Here is a 14765-nt window from a genome sequence, read left to right on the forward strand (position 1 = left end):
CAAGAATGGGATACCTATTTTACCAGACCCCAAGCCACCTATATTTGGCCACCCATGTTTTACCTAGAGACAGCTCTTTCATGGAGTATCTTCAAATCTTATAGGCTAATACAGAATCAATTTAACCTCAAAAGAAATAGTCTCTGTCTCCAACAGATCCAGGAAGCCTTTGGACTGTGGTCCTGACCTTGTAGTTGGCTGTGCAAGCGCTATTTTTCTGGACACTACCTTAACTTCCAAGTAATTTCCTGTTGTGCTAGTAGAGCAACCCGCAGCCTTCCTTAGAAGTGCCTTAGTATTCCCTGTGCATTCTCCCACCTCCACCTCCTCTCTCCTCCTCCAGTTTATCTCCATTTCCTTCCTAAGTTACCCTTTCCGTCTGTGCCATTTTCCTGCCTCTGTGATTCTCTTATCTATCTCTCTTCTCCTTAATCTTTTTGTTTCTTTCTATCCACCTTTGTTCCATTCCTCTTCTCCCCTTTAATAAATACACTGAGTATTCCAAATAGATGCTAAAAGAGTGAGAGTACTGAATTATTTTATATTGTGTCCTCAAAGTGAAAAATTAGATCAGCTCCTTATGTGTTTTCTCCCTTTCTCTGAAGCAAAATAAAACTCCATACAGTGGCAACTAAGTTAATTTCAGTTGTTTTTTAAATTTAGTGTGGTTTTGTGGGTCACGATTGATTTCGTGGGGTTAGAGGAGGCGTTTAATGGGGTCGTAGGAAGATAGGTCTTCCTTCTCTGATAAAAAGGAATGCTGTAAAGATGTCAGTTGTGATTAGACAAGATTATTTTTACCATCTTGAAAAATATTTTTGAGCTTTTAAAAAATTTTTATGAGGTAGCTAAGAGAAAGGAAGAAATAAGAAAACTTGAGACCAATGGGAATCAGAGGTCATTGGAGGAAGCAAATATCGTTAATGTTTGGCTTTTCCTTCTTGGGTTAAATGATAAACATCATACGCTTACTCCTTTATTGTCTTGGAGAAACAATATTTTTACTGCTACCCAAGTTAACTTTTTGCTGAATCATTTTTGAATACCAGTGTCCCAAGATTAACAGCAATCTATGTCCTGGGTTTTTAATTTTTTTTAATATATATTTTTTATTGATCTCAGAGAGAGGAAGAGAGAGGGAGAGAGAGAGAGAAACATCAATGGTGAGAGAGTCATTGATCGGCCGCCTCCTGCACGCCCCTGGCTGGGGATCGAGCCCGCAACCCGGGCAAGTGCCCTGACCGGGAATCGAACCGTGATCTCCTGGATGCTAGGTCAACGCTCAACCGCTGAGCCACGCTGGCCGGGCTGTCCTGGGGTTTTTTAAAAATAATTTCTTGTTATCCGTGTTAAACCTTTCATTTTAAAATTTTCAAAAATGTGTTCACCCTCCCTCGGCGGTGTTTTGAAGGCCAGTCCTTGGGAGACTGCTCTCCTTTGAGTAAGACTTTCATTCTGTGCGCTTTGCTCTTTCCTTTTGTTTAAACCATCGCTGTCTTTCACTGGTTGATAAGTACACATTGTATTTCACTTTTACTATACAGGTTTTATATATTAACTTTTGAATAGTTAGAAAACACAAATAAATAAGGAGGGAAGATTAAACGTCTCCCATAATTTCACCATCCATTGCATCTGGTCTTTTTCCTCTGAATATATATTTCCTTTCTTGTTTACTAATATGGCAGACTAAAAAATACATAATGTTTTGCAACTGCCTTTTCATGTCATAAAATAGTTCTTTTTTGTGTGCAAGAATTTATTGTGAGTTGATAGGTTTCTTCCCACCTCTCGCTGAGGCACGCTGAATTAGAATTTTATTGTGGTAAAGTTAATTTCGGACTTGGAGACTTTCGTGGCATTGTCTGCAATGTGACGCAGCTACGTTTCTATTTCCTTACAGTGTTTCTGGGTGTGACCAATCTTCAAGCAGACCAGATTCAAATGACCAGCTTGTGTGCTCAGTGGCAGGTGCAGCGTCATGCCACTGCCTACAGGATAGTTATAGAATCCGTCCAGGGTAAGTGGAATTCATCACATCTGTTTTGGTCAAGGATTGAGTACCTAGTCTGTGCAAGCCACTATGGACAACATGCACATAACATTAGTCCAGAACCCTCTCGCCGAGGAGGCAATATTGTGTTATGGATCATGCTGGATATGGAGTCAACGTGGCTGGTTAAGCCAATCATTGAACCTCTCCAACCTCCACTTTCTCTCTGTGAATAGGTGGAACCATAGTGCAGATCTGGTGGCATCCTGTGAGGATTAAGCTGAGATAAATCTGTGTAAAGAACTTGCAACAGTGCTTTGCACACATTTAGTACATGAGAAATGGTAGCTGCTATTGGTAGTAGGAACCGAATAGCCGGGGTTAACATACATGAAAATTAGATGGCACTATTATTTCGGCACCTAGTGGGGCTCTAAGTTTGACTTGAATGTTTTTCTTAGTGATTCTTTTTACTTTGGGAGGTAATTGGTGAGCAGCAAACTCTCATTCAGGAAATGGTATACTGTATTACAGTTCTCAAGTTCATCTGCAATTTGGGACTTTGTTTTGAAGTTGAAAGACTAAAAATGTCTGCTTATTTTCATTAAAATGTCAAGAACAACAACAAAAGGCTGATTCCCAAAAAGTGAGTTTCTAGGGACCGTTAATTCCCTTTCCACATTATCAGCATGGATAATATTCAGAAGATGAGCTCAAATAATGAAAATTACTTTAATCAGATTTGTATTATCAGTAGAAAAGATTTGTCTTGTTACGCTAGGGGGATGATAGAAGAACTAGAGAATCCCCAGTGATTTTTTTAAATCTTTTAAGCTAATAAAACTGCTCATTTATGTTTTCTTTCTGGACAAATGATTATGGTTTCTCATTTGAAAGAAGCAGAAGGAGCTAATTTTGAGGGTCTGGATAAGAATGGGGTTAGTAGCCTATATCCCTGGCTATACCTACATCCACAATGTAGAAATCCCACTTTCGATCCAATCCTGAAAGTGGAAAGCACAGTTTGTGAGCACAGAGTGCTGCCAGCATTTGGAAATATGCTGAGAATGTGAGAATAGAGTAAGAGCACCATGAGAAGCCCTTCGTTCCTGTGTGTGATCCTGTAGGAATTCCTTTAGCCTGACACCAGCTAAGCATAAGGGAGTGGCTTTAATCCAGAATGAACACTGAGTAAGGGAAAGTCAGGACAAATCACGGAGGTTTTGTGGAGATTGTATTTAACATGATTAATGGGATGCTTAAGCAGGAGTAGATGAAAGATATGCAACTATTCATGAAGCAACTATAAAATCTTGAGTTATGTATCATATATCTTTAAGCAACTAGCTAATTCACACTTTAATAGGGGAGGGTTGATGTTCAGTGGTATTTGTTAAGCTTTAAAAAATACTAAACATAAAAATCACACTCCCAAATTACCCCATCATGCCTTTATCTTTTTATAAATTTAAGAGGTTGACATGAAGGGACATAGGCTCCTGTGGATATGTTTATTGTTTTCCATAAAAATTATAATTATGTAGATTGATATAAAATTGTATGAAAACTGACTTATCAGTGGAATTAGTGAAATCCATAAGTATTTTAGCTAAATGCTTTTAGTTTAGCATATTTGCAAACTATCATTAGGATTCTTATCAGAGGATATGATTGGTGTATCTGGGAACACTGATCTGGTAATCCAAAACCTCAGTAAGCTCTTTCCAAAACCAAGATCTTTACTGGCAAAAAAATCATGAGTCCACATTTCCATCTTATCTTGAAGTTAAATTAACTTGTACTCCTTCAGTGTAATTTTCAGGCTGCCAGAAACCTCTTTAACAGAGACTCAATAGACTCATTTAAACACGAATGAACAAAAGTATTTATTTTTCATCAACATTTATAGCTGAGAGATTTATGGGCTCAATTAGCCTACAGCTCATTTACCCAGTTGTCTAACTGAATAGTATTAACCTACTGGACATCAATAGACTCTAACTGACAGCCTCTAAAAGAGTATTGGGGGCGAGGAGTGAATGTGGAAGATAGCAGTGAAGAATATGTTTAAATATTTTAACTTATACAGTTTAGGCGAAGGAATAGTCTTTCTACTTTGGAGTGGGGAACAAATTAGGTTGTCTGTTTCTTTTTACCTTTTACCTCCACCCATTTCTCCCACCTGCCACCTCCTGCCTCTGGCAGCCACTGATCTCTTCTCTGTGTGAGCTTAGTTTAGGGTGAGTTTCTTTATCTCAGAGAGAAATGTGATCACCATCATCCCAACCACTGCATCGAAGGACTTGTGGTCAGATGCCCATTCTTCCACGGGCTGATGAGTCCCGGAGCCCCTTCTGTTTTAATTCTGCAGTAGCTCCCATTGGCTACATTGATTGCTTTTGCAGAAACTTTAGTATTTGCACCCCAAATACTAAAGAGAAATGGAACTTAATTCCTCCATGTGGTGGAGAAACTTAATCCCAGGCTGACCTATTTCTAAATGCCTCTGGCAAATTCCTAGGTAATTTTGACAGGTAATTTTTTCCAGGATTTTCCTTCCTCCCTCCCTCCCTCCCTCCCTCCCTCCCTCCCTCCCTCCCTCCCTCCCTCCCTCCCTCCCTCCCTCCCCCCCCCCTTTCTTTTTTTAAAAAAAATATATTCCCTATGGTCTGGTCATGTGCACTTGTGTTTTGAGATAAAGTCAGGGGAGAGTCCTCTGTTCTAACCATAATTGCTGGTCAGTTTTCTTCTTTGGGCTTCAGTTTCTTTAAAATTACTTCTTTTGAGGTTTCTACTTGCGGTAATACCTACACATTTCCAAGTTTTTTTGTGAGCAAAGGTAGGGAGGCTGTATCATTCAGGTTTGATGGTTTGTAAATGGCAAAAAGGCAGGTAAAAGGGACTTAAGCAAGAGGACTGATTTCTTGGCTAATATACTGGAAAGTTCAGTCCTGTCTGGCTTCAGGCACATCTGGATCTAGGTGTTCAAACAGTGTCTTGCTTCATCCTCTGCCCTCTCTCCTCTGCCTTCATTCTCAACCAGGTTCTGTGAGTCATCCCCAGTCAGATCCAGAATTGCATCCTCCGGCTTCCAGCTTAACAGTCTTTGTTAAAAAAATAAAAAAATAAAAAAAAAGAGCTTCTCTTTCTCAATAACTGTAACAAAAGTCTAGGAACTGAGTCATATTGGCTCGGTTTGTGTCAGATGCCCCTAAACCTATCATTGGACTCAAGGGCATGAAATAAATTGACTGATCAGACCTGGTTGCCTTCCACCGCTATATCTGCAGGGGGAGAGGGGTTGTTTTTCTGTCCTTCCCAAATCATAAAGACCAAGAGTGGGGAAGAATGGGTTCAGAGAGATAGGGATTAGATACCAGACATGCAAAAACAGCAGATGTCCTGTACCCATGTAAATATTATGACTTTTTTCATCGCCAAGACTGCCTCCAAAAAGAAGATCACCAGAAGGATAAGCTCCTCTCAGGAGAGATTGAAATAAAATCTGATTTTGAGTCAGTCCTTCACTTGCCAAATTAAATTGTAGGCTTTTGGTTAATAGTAGGACAGACCAAAGTCAGAGACTTTTGGTTGGTCTCGGGTAAATCAGAACCCCGTGAGAGCCTCCATTAGTTGTGTGGATGCTCTGGAGTTCTGTCTCCTCCAGCTGTTTTCGAGTTGACTTGGCGTCTGAGGTTGGGTTCATGTGTTTATACACCACATGGGCCCAATACTGTATTCCCTTCCTCATCTCCATAACTTGGTTGGATTTCTTTTCAGCCTGCTTGAAAAATAGGTTTCAAAGGATGCTCAACTTGTCTTCTACCTATAGGTGTTGAAAATGTCAATTTTACAGTATCATCCATTAACAAAGAGAGAGAATTGCAGCATAGTGGAGAGCCTACCTTTAAAAAAGGGTTATGAAACATAATCTATTCTCAAGATTAAACTTTTGTGTGTGTTTTTAAATTTTATCTTATTGTTGACATTATTACAGATGTCTCCCATTTTCTCCCTTTTTGCCCCCCCTGCCCCGCCCCAGGCCAGGCCTTCCCCATGTTTTTGTCTGTGTCCATGGATTATGCATATATGTATAAGTGTTCTTTGGTTAATCTCTTCCTGCCCCCTCCCCCTCAACATCCCCCCACGGAGATCTATTAGTCTGTTTCATGCATCCATGTCTCTGGACCTTTTTGTTGGTCAGTTTATTTTGTTCTTTAGACCCCACTTATAAGTGAGATCATGCAATATTTGTCTTTGCCTAACTGGCTTATTTTGCTTAGCATAATATTAGCCGAGTCCATCCATGCTGTCTCCAAGGGTAAGAGATCTTTTTTACAGCTGCATAGTATTCCATGGTGTAAATGTCCCACAGCTTTCATATCCACTTATCTGCTGATGGGCACTTGGGCTGTTTCCGGATCATGATTAAACTTTTGAAGCTGTGACGTTATGATTGGGGGTCAGGGTATTTGAGACACTTGGGGAATGGAAGCATTTATATAATAAAGTCCCAGCAGAGTATCCTGGATTCTGTATATTCTTTGGTTGGGAATCTCAGTAACTATTCTTAGGATATTTTGGTGAGTGAAATTGGTGGCATCACTATCAGCATGCTAACAACCGAGAGCATGTATTTTGCCTTGATTCATAGGAATGAATGCACAAAGACAATTTTTTTCTCCCTGTTCCAAAAAATAAATTAACTCGCTGCTTTTGGCACAAAGGATTGAGGAAATTAGTCATCATTTGATCAGTTTAAATGTTTTCCTTTAGGGCAAAGCCATTAGACCTGAATCACACATGCCAAAAGCAACATGGATACACCCCCATTCATGTAACCCCTCTTTGTTAGTATTGGGAATCAAACCATACTGTTTCCCATTAATTTTACAGTGACTGTTCCAGTTTTCCAAAGGTTTGTAGATTTTTTTTTAGAAGTAAAACCCATTTATATTCTTATTGTCAAGGGTCTGTAAAGTATATGGGTATCCACAAGAAATAGAGATGACAGACAGAAAAGCACATTTCTAGAATTGATTCCAGGAGAGTCCCTGGAAAGTTTTATGGAGATAGATAAATGTGATTCATGCATAGGATTTAGGAAATGTTTGCATTACAGGTGGCTCACAGAAACTTGCAAGAGGCTCCAAAGTTGTGGTTAAGGGTTAGCAAGAAGCAGCTTTTGTGGGGTTCTGAGCCAGATTGAACTTGGACATCAGCAAAGCAGAGCACAGGGTTACTAACATTTCCTTACTATCAAACTCCTTTCACAGCAGTATGTAATCTTACAAACACCTTAACAATGTTTTCATTTCATCATTTTGCAAAATATGTGATAGAGAAATTATTGAGTTAGACCTTAATTCATTCTGAACAAATATATCACTAAAGATTATATTATAAAGTTCACTTTTGACACTCTTTAATATCCACAGTTATAAAAATAAATTTTAAATTTCACTGAACAAATGACTTTAGCTTATATTTTTAAAAATCAGGATTTGCTCATTGACAAAAATTTAAATGACATATGTTATGCTTGTTCTGACATATGTGTGTGTATATATATATATATGTTTTGTTCCTATATATTAAAATATAGATTGAAATTTAATAGTCATTATATTTTCAAAATAGTCAAAAATAAATATTTAACATTTTTGCATTTTGCATTTAAAAAAGCAACTAGTCTTTTTTCATGTTTTCTCTATTTTGTTTATATTTCATTAACTGCAGATAACATTTTGAAGGACAGTTTTTTAACCACTAAATAATATGTGTGATGTATTTAATCAATGCAGTTTTTTGACACTGGTTTTTGAATTTCTAGAAATAAAGCTGTGTAAGGCTTTGGCTAGATGGATGCAACTTATGAATCAGATAAAAATCAATCTAGACGTAAATTTGCACAATTGTTCTAGAGGGAAAATTGCATAAATGGAAATTTGCGTAGCACAGTGATTCTTTTTTAAACCAATTATACAGCACAATACCTCAAACAAGTATAATTCATTCTGGAGTTATCTGATTAAACCAGGCATATTAAGCATTTTAGAAGCAAATCACCCACTGTTGACTATTTTTAAAAATTTCATGTGTATGTGTTTTGTTTTGTTTTTATTATAGATACACAAAAGCAAGAATCTACTGTGGGTGGAGGGACAAGCAGGCATTGCTTCTACGGACTTCAGCCTGATTCACAATATAAAATCAGTGTTTACACAAAAGTTCAGGAGATTGAAGGACCCAGTGTGAGCGTAACGGAAAAAACACGTAAGTGTAGTGCCTTCTCTCCTGATCCCCATCTCCATGAATAGTTTTTAGGCATCCTGTTTGGGTTCAAAAACTTTATTCCATTTAGAAAAATATTAGCTCTTGCTGCCCAGGGATATCTGTACTATAAGATTTGTTCCTCCTGTCCAGTCCCAGCATTCACTGCAGGGGCCCATTGAAGCATCTGTATATTTTTCCCCATCTTCCATATGCTCCACAAGGCGAAGTGCTTGAAACAATGACCTCTATTGTGATCTGTATCCATAAGGAACATTTGTGGTATGTGGAGTGTGAAATGAAGTTTAAGGACCGGGTCCTGACATTAAAACAATGGCATATTACCACAGCCCTGCGGGTGGGCATGGAGCCAGCATGTTCCAACTGGCTGACCCTAGAGTTATTGCCTACTTAAGAGGCTCTTGTACTTTTTCCAAGTTGGCTGCAGATCTGATGCACTGAAGGGAAAGGCAAAGTATAAAATTAAAACAAAGCACTTTTTACATGTTCTAAAGAGCAAGGAGGGTGTCAACGTCTTGGAATGGCTTTTAATCAAGGATTCCTGACCTAGAGGCCACAAGCATCAAAATGATTTGAACTGCAGTGAATTCTGGGGGACATTTGTGTGCTTAACTCAGAATCTTGAACTTAAACTCAAATCCCTGAGGATTTGTGCCAGAAGAGGCGGTGGGCAGTGGGCTTTCTGGGAAGCCCCCCTATCATCTGTGTGACATTTGGAAAGTTCTGCTGCCCAAGTGTCAGTCTCTCACTTGATCTGGGACATACAGAAAGAAATCATCAGTGTGTGACCTTCAAAAACAGAAAGCCCAAGTTTAATAAACTGAATCATCTAATTTTTTCCTAATATTAAGACTTTATTTCATAACTGAAATATTCAACATTTATATTATACGTGTATTTGAGGTATAAGTTCTATACTGTAAAACTCACCCATTTAAAATGCACAATTCAATACTATTTAATCTGAAGAGTTGTACAGCCATCACTACAGTCCAACTTTGAAACATTTTCATCAACCCGAAGACATCTTTCATGTCTATTCAGTCAATCCCCAGTCCCATCTTCAGCCCCAGGCAATTTACTTTCTTTACTTATATGTTGGCCTTTTCTAGACATTTCATATAAATGGAAATATATAATATGTAACCTTTTGCATGTGGCATCTTTCACTTAGCAGGTGTTTTTGAGGTTTACTCATGTTGTAGAATGTATCAGCATTTTGTTTCTTTTTATTGCTGATTAGAATTCTATTTATGGATAGGGGATCACATCATTTAAAAGTTATTAGAGCCCTGGTAGTACACAAGATCTAGCCTCAAACAGGCTCAGCAGGGTCCCTTTCTAGCATTGTGGCCTTAGGCAGTTCAACATCTCTGAGCTTCTTTTTGCTCATCAGTGAAATGAAATACCTACTCTCTCAGCCCAGTGGTGGTGGTCAAGATCCAGTAAAAGAGAATGTGTTGAGCAGCTTTTCAATTTTTATCTTACTGAACAAATACTTTTTTGTCATCATTTGGAAGTCACAAAGTAATGGTCATGGGGTCGCATGTTTTCTTGGGAGATATATATAATACACTTTTTAAGTTTTAAATGTTTTGAAAATTCGAAAGCTTTGACAGCACAGGGCACACATACCCTGACGGTGCCAGTCTGCTGGAACCAAGTGACTGCTGTCTCCCTTAGACAGTGTCTGTGCTCTCAGGCTGCTCCTGTTTAATGTTTGGGCTAGTTCTTTGCTCACATTCATTACTTGCCTGGCCTCAGAAAACATCTGAGTTTGTGACCCCAACTAACTGCCAACTAAGGGTTAAATCGCATAGGTTGATGTAAATGTTTTCCTTATGTTGGGGACATCTGTCTTTTTGCAGCTTCCACGCACTGGCTCTAGTGCAACCTTCTGAACCCACGCAGATCAGGACCTTTCCTTCTTCTATGTGACAGCCCCTCACATGCTTGAAGACAGGGGCCATCTGCATGCCACACAGAGGATATAAACACGTGTCATCAGTTTTTTGTTCTCGCTACCCAAGGGATTCTTTGGCCAGATGTTCTACCCAGACGTATTGATCTATCTGCTGTAGCCTCCCATTGATTTGTTCTTGATTTATTGACTGAACTTTGGATATGCATCACTTTTCCACATGAAAGAAAATGCACAAATCTTGCTTCCTTGGATTTGAAGATAAATAAATCTGGCTTTCATAGCATTTTTTGGTGCTTTAAAGAAAGTTTTGCAATCCTAGTTTTAGTATTAAAATTTCTCTCTTTCTCTTTTTTTTTTTTACTTTTGAAACTTTTTAGCTTCAAAAGTTGCCTTTAAAAGACAACTTCATATATATATATATACTGACACATATTCATACTAATGCAACAGAAGGTATAAAGTACATTGTCAGCCTCCCGGTTTCTCCATCCTTCCTGCCCAGAAATACCCATTGCTGCCAGCTTGGTCTCCTCCAAGAAAATCTACCTGACACATGTATAGAGAGAGACATATATCAGTATAAATATGTAGATATATATCTGACAGATGCATATATCACAAAGATAGAATTTTTTGTGTGTCTCACGAATGGGATCATTCCATAGTATTCAGTGACTCGCTTCATTTCACATAATAATTAATGTCTAACACTTTTTCATATCAGTAATATACAATGACCTCATTCTTTTAAATATTGAAAAATTTTACTCAATTTTATTTTATTGGCTCTTAGATTTGGAAGAGACCTTAAAATTCATCTCTTCCAACCTTCCTGCCAGTGAAGGAATTCCCTTTACAACATCCCTGGCAAATAACCCTTCTGCCTGAGCTCAGATCCTTCCAGTTACTTGGCGCTTTCTGTGTCCAGAAGCTGAACATCCCCCTGTGCGAATGGCTGTGGTTTACTGAAGATCTTACCACATGTTAAACTGGGATAAGAATTTTCTCAGTTTTTCTTAATTTTTTAGTGTCAAATAAGAATAGAAAAGAACATGTGAAAAATAATATTTAGGATACTTTCCTATTGATGCCGTAACTTCCTGCTGATTTGCCACAGGAATTTGTACTGGTGTGATAGTCACTGCGCTGGTGCACTGTCACCATTTGGTCCTCAGAACTGAAAGTTTTCCAGAAACAGTCTGGGTAGAATAGAGAGGGAATCAGGTTCCACTGGGGACCACATCCTGGGGATGCAGGGTGCGAAGGGGGGAGCGCTGTTGAACAAGGATTGATGGTCAGTCCTTACTTAGGCAGAATGGAAATGAAGTTTGCATGTGTGAAAGCAGCCAGACTAGTGTGAAATCCGTTGGCAGGACTCCTGCCTTAAATCAACATGAGAACCACTTTGTAGTTGACAGTCTGATTGTATCAGCTCCTGCTGGGTAAATGGACCTCTGGTGAAGTGACATTTCAAGCCTTCCTTCTAAGGTTGAGGGGATGGTGGAGCCAGTGTTCACAGGCTGTGGCTGATTTGTAGCAGTCACTAAACTCTCTAAGAAGAGAGCTCTGCCACTCATCGAGTCCCCTGAAGAATTACTTCTCCATGACCTGCTTCTCTTTGCCATGGATGAGATGGCTAATTGATGTTCTTTCTCCCTCCTTTCCAGAATCCCTTCCGACTCAGCCCCCTACGTTTCCTCCAACCATTCCACCAGCGAAAGAAGGTAAAAGAATACAATAATGATGTGATTTTAGGTGGAAGATTTTGTTGGTTTTGTTTGTTTATTTAAAAACCAAGGTATTAATAAAAAATTTTTTCTCCTTAATATAAATGCTTATCAAATACTGATAAGGTACAAACTTGCAGCCAGTAGTAAATAAGACATACAGAGCTAATGCTCAATATAATGAACACTGAGGACAACACTGTTCAATAATTACGTAATGTGACAGAGGCACTAAATATCCCTACAGTGGCACCCATATGACAGTGTATAAATGTATCAAATTAACATGTTGTGCACCTTAAATTTATACAATATCATATATCAAATATATTGAATGAAAAAAATAGATAAAAATCCCTGTAATTATGGATTCTGACACAGGGTAGATTTTCTAACAGAATTTTGCTTCATGTTTTTTTCATTGAAAATATCAGAGTCGTAAATGCACCTGAAATACAGTAATAACGTGTGATTGCTGCCGTGTGCTTATGGTCGGTATTGAAAGAGAGCAGGTTTGCCTAGATCATGACGAGTCAAGGATGTGAGTCTGAAAATGGAGATCCTTCGGTGGCGGTGCAGAAATGAGAGCAGTTAATGCTACTGCAGGTTAATTACTTGTAAAGGGGGAGGAGAAATTTGATCTGCATTTTGAAAAATGAGTTTTACAGGGAAGTAAATGGGAGAAGAGCACTCCAAGTCGTGGAATGATCTAAGCGCACAGTGTGTCTGGGGAACAAGAAGCGGCCCTTGGAGAAGGGCGGAGTCAGGTGCAGGGCGGTTTTGCTGCAGTGAGGAGTTTGAGCTTGGTGCTGTGGGACATGGTGTGCGGGAGGAGTTTAAGAAGGGACGCTGCTCTGAGGACACCCGTGTTTGAGAAAGTTAACCTCGGTGCAGGGGACAGGAGGGCTCGGGGGAGAAGGGAGTGGAAGGTTGTTTCGGAAGAGATCTTCCTTTCATCATGCCTTTTAAAGTACCTGCTGTGCATCGGGGATGCGATGAAAACGAAGTCCTTCCTGTCTTGCAGCAGCTTCAAGTCAGTGGGGTCAGGTGCCGGAGAGTGTAAGCGTCACGGAAACAAAGAGGCAATGGGAAGCTCTAATGAGGGCCAGCCTCCTTCCTAGCACAGCACGCACAGTCCGCAATGAGCAGCCTCCTTGGTGAGCTCATTTCCCAGGTCACGTCAGGTCCCAGCAGCATTGTACAGCTTGGGGTTCCCGCACATGTCCCCTGCTGCCCGGCATCATTTGGGGCTACTTGCTCCAGCTGGAGTGCCGGAATCTTGCTTCTTCTGGCTTAGACGTAGCCTTCTTTAGTCTCGATAGCTATGATTATTTTCACTGTTGGAACTGAAAGCAGAATCCTGATTGATAAATTTACTAGTTAGACATTTCCGGTGCGCAGATATCACAGAGCTCTCTGAGGTCAGAATGTTTTTATTTATAGCTGAATGTGGATATCATTCAGCTATATCGTTCATGAGTGCTCGTGGAAGTTGTGTGAAGGGTCTGTGAGAGTGAGGATTGCCAACGCAGAGACCTTGCTCCTGAAGTTTTCATCAGGATGGTTTTAGATGGCTTTTCCACCTCGAAGGCATTATGCATCTTAGGCTCTGTTTGTATTGAGTGTGTTTAATTAAAAAGCCTGTAAATGTTTATTGTTAAAGTGATATTGAGTATTTATTAAACAAATGTTAATAAGTACAAAAGAGTACACAGAAGAAACTAAAAACACAATTTTCTATCCCAGAGGTAATTTCTTCGTGTATTTTGGTGTATTTTCTTTGATTTATTAATTTTTCATTTTGATAGGTGAAACCTAATCTAGATTTCATCTTTCCTTGGAAAGAGAGGACCAGGCTTTCCTTTATAAGCTTATAATTAGCAGGTCTTGTGTCCCTTTCAGCTCTAAATTCAAATCATAAAGTTGTGCAATTTTGTGAATCATAGAACTCATGAGAACAGCTTTGCCAGATCCTTATTGTTCCTGGAGTAATACCTCACTTGGAGATGGTTTATTTTACTTAATAAATAGCTTAAAGGGAATAAAAATAAAAACCAAATGAAGGGTATATTTTCCCCTAAAGACAGGAGAAAGGCACATTATCTCAAAGAATATTTGTATGTAACTAACCTAACCTTAGCAGATTCAGATTATTATTGAAGAGAAAATTGTTTCGCTGTAAAACAGACTCAGCCACAGTGATCTACACTAATGAAAGAGAAAGAGGCATAGATTGTTTGAAAGTGTACATACCAAAAAATGACAATAAAAATGCTTTCAGTGGAGGAGGCCTTTGTTGGTATATTTTTTGCTTGTTTGTTAGCATTGGCATCAGTAATACCTACTGATCCTGTTTTTTCATTAACATACCTTTTTGGCACATATCAACGGGTGGCAGAAAGTCACAGACAGAATGTTTGAATGAGGCTGTAATTAAAGTTTGCTTGTGACCTCAGCACAAATGCATACCCAGCTGTAGGTGTCATATCTGTCCTCCTGAAGTTGACTCACTCTGAATGACTAACTCAACAGGCAGAGGACAGGGTACTCGGTGCATGGCTTGACCTTCCTGCTGATCATAGGCACTAAAAATGTTTACTGAGTCTTCTGTCTGTGAATCTCTTCAGTTCCACATTTTTCTCTTCTCTCATTTTTGTTCTTTGGGACTAAGGTTGGTGGATTTTTTTCCTTTCAAATTCCACATGTTTACTAGAAGCTTCCCAGTTGTGAATAGGAACCTTGAGTGCGGAAGAGAAATGATGGTCAGAAAGCATAAGGAGGAAGAGTTTGGGATATAAACCTTAGAGGAATGATACCTTTTCTCCAG

At 39.2% G+C, this 14765-nt stretch overlaps 1 protein-coding gene across 3 annotated transcripts in view; it reads left to right on the forward strand.

Moving 5' to 3' along the window:
* The window catches only part of COL14A1 (collagen type XIV alpha 1 chain), a 158824-nt gene that overhangs the window by 70898 nt on the left and 73161 nt on the right, over positions 1-14765 (forward strand). For all 3 annotated transcript variants that reach the window (XM_016207753.2, XM_016207755.2, XM_016207756.2), the window contains exons 23-25: positions 1904-2020; positions 8123-8269; positions 11879-11935. In XM_016207753.2, the coding sequence (XP_016063239.1) occupies positions 1904-2020; positions 8123-8269; positions 11879-11935 (321 nt within the window). The remainder of the gene's footprint in view (positions 1-1903; positions 2021-8122; positions 8270-11878; positions 11936-14765) is intronic.

Source organism: Miniopterus natalensis, chromosome 16 (assembly GCF_054644295.1).
Source record: "Miniopterus natalensis isolate mMinNat1 chromosome 16, mMinNat1.hap1, whole genome shotgun sequence".
In the NCBI taxonomy this organism is placed as follows: domain Eukaryota; kingdom Metazoa; phylum Chordata; class Mammalia; order Chiroptera; family Miniopteridae; genus Miniopterus; species Miniopterus natalensis.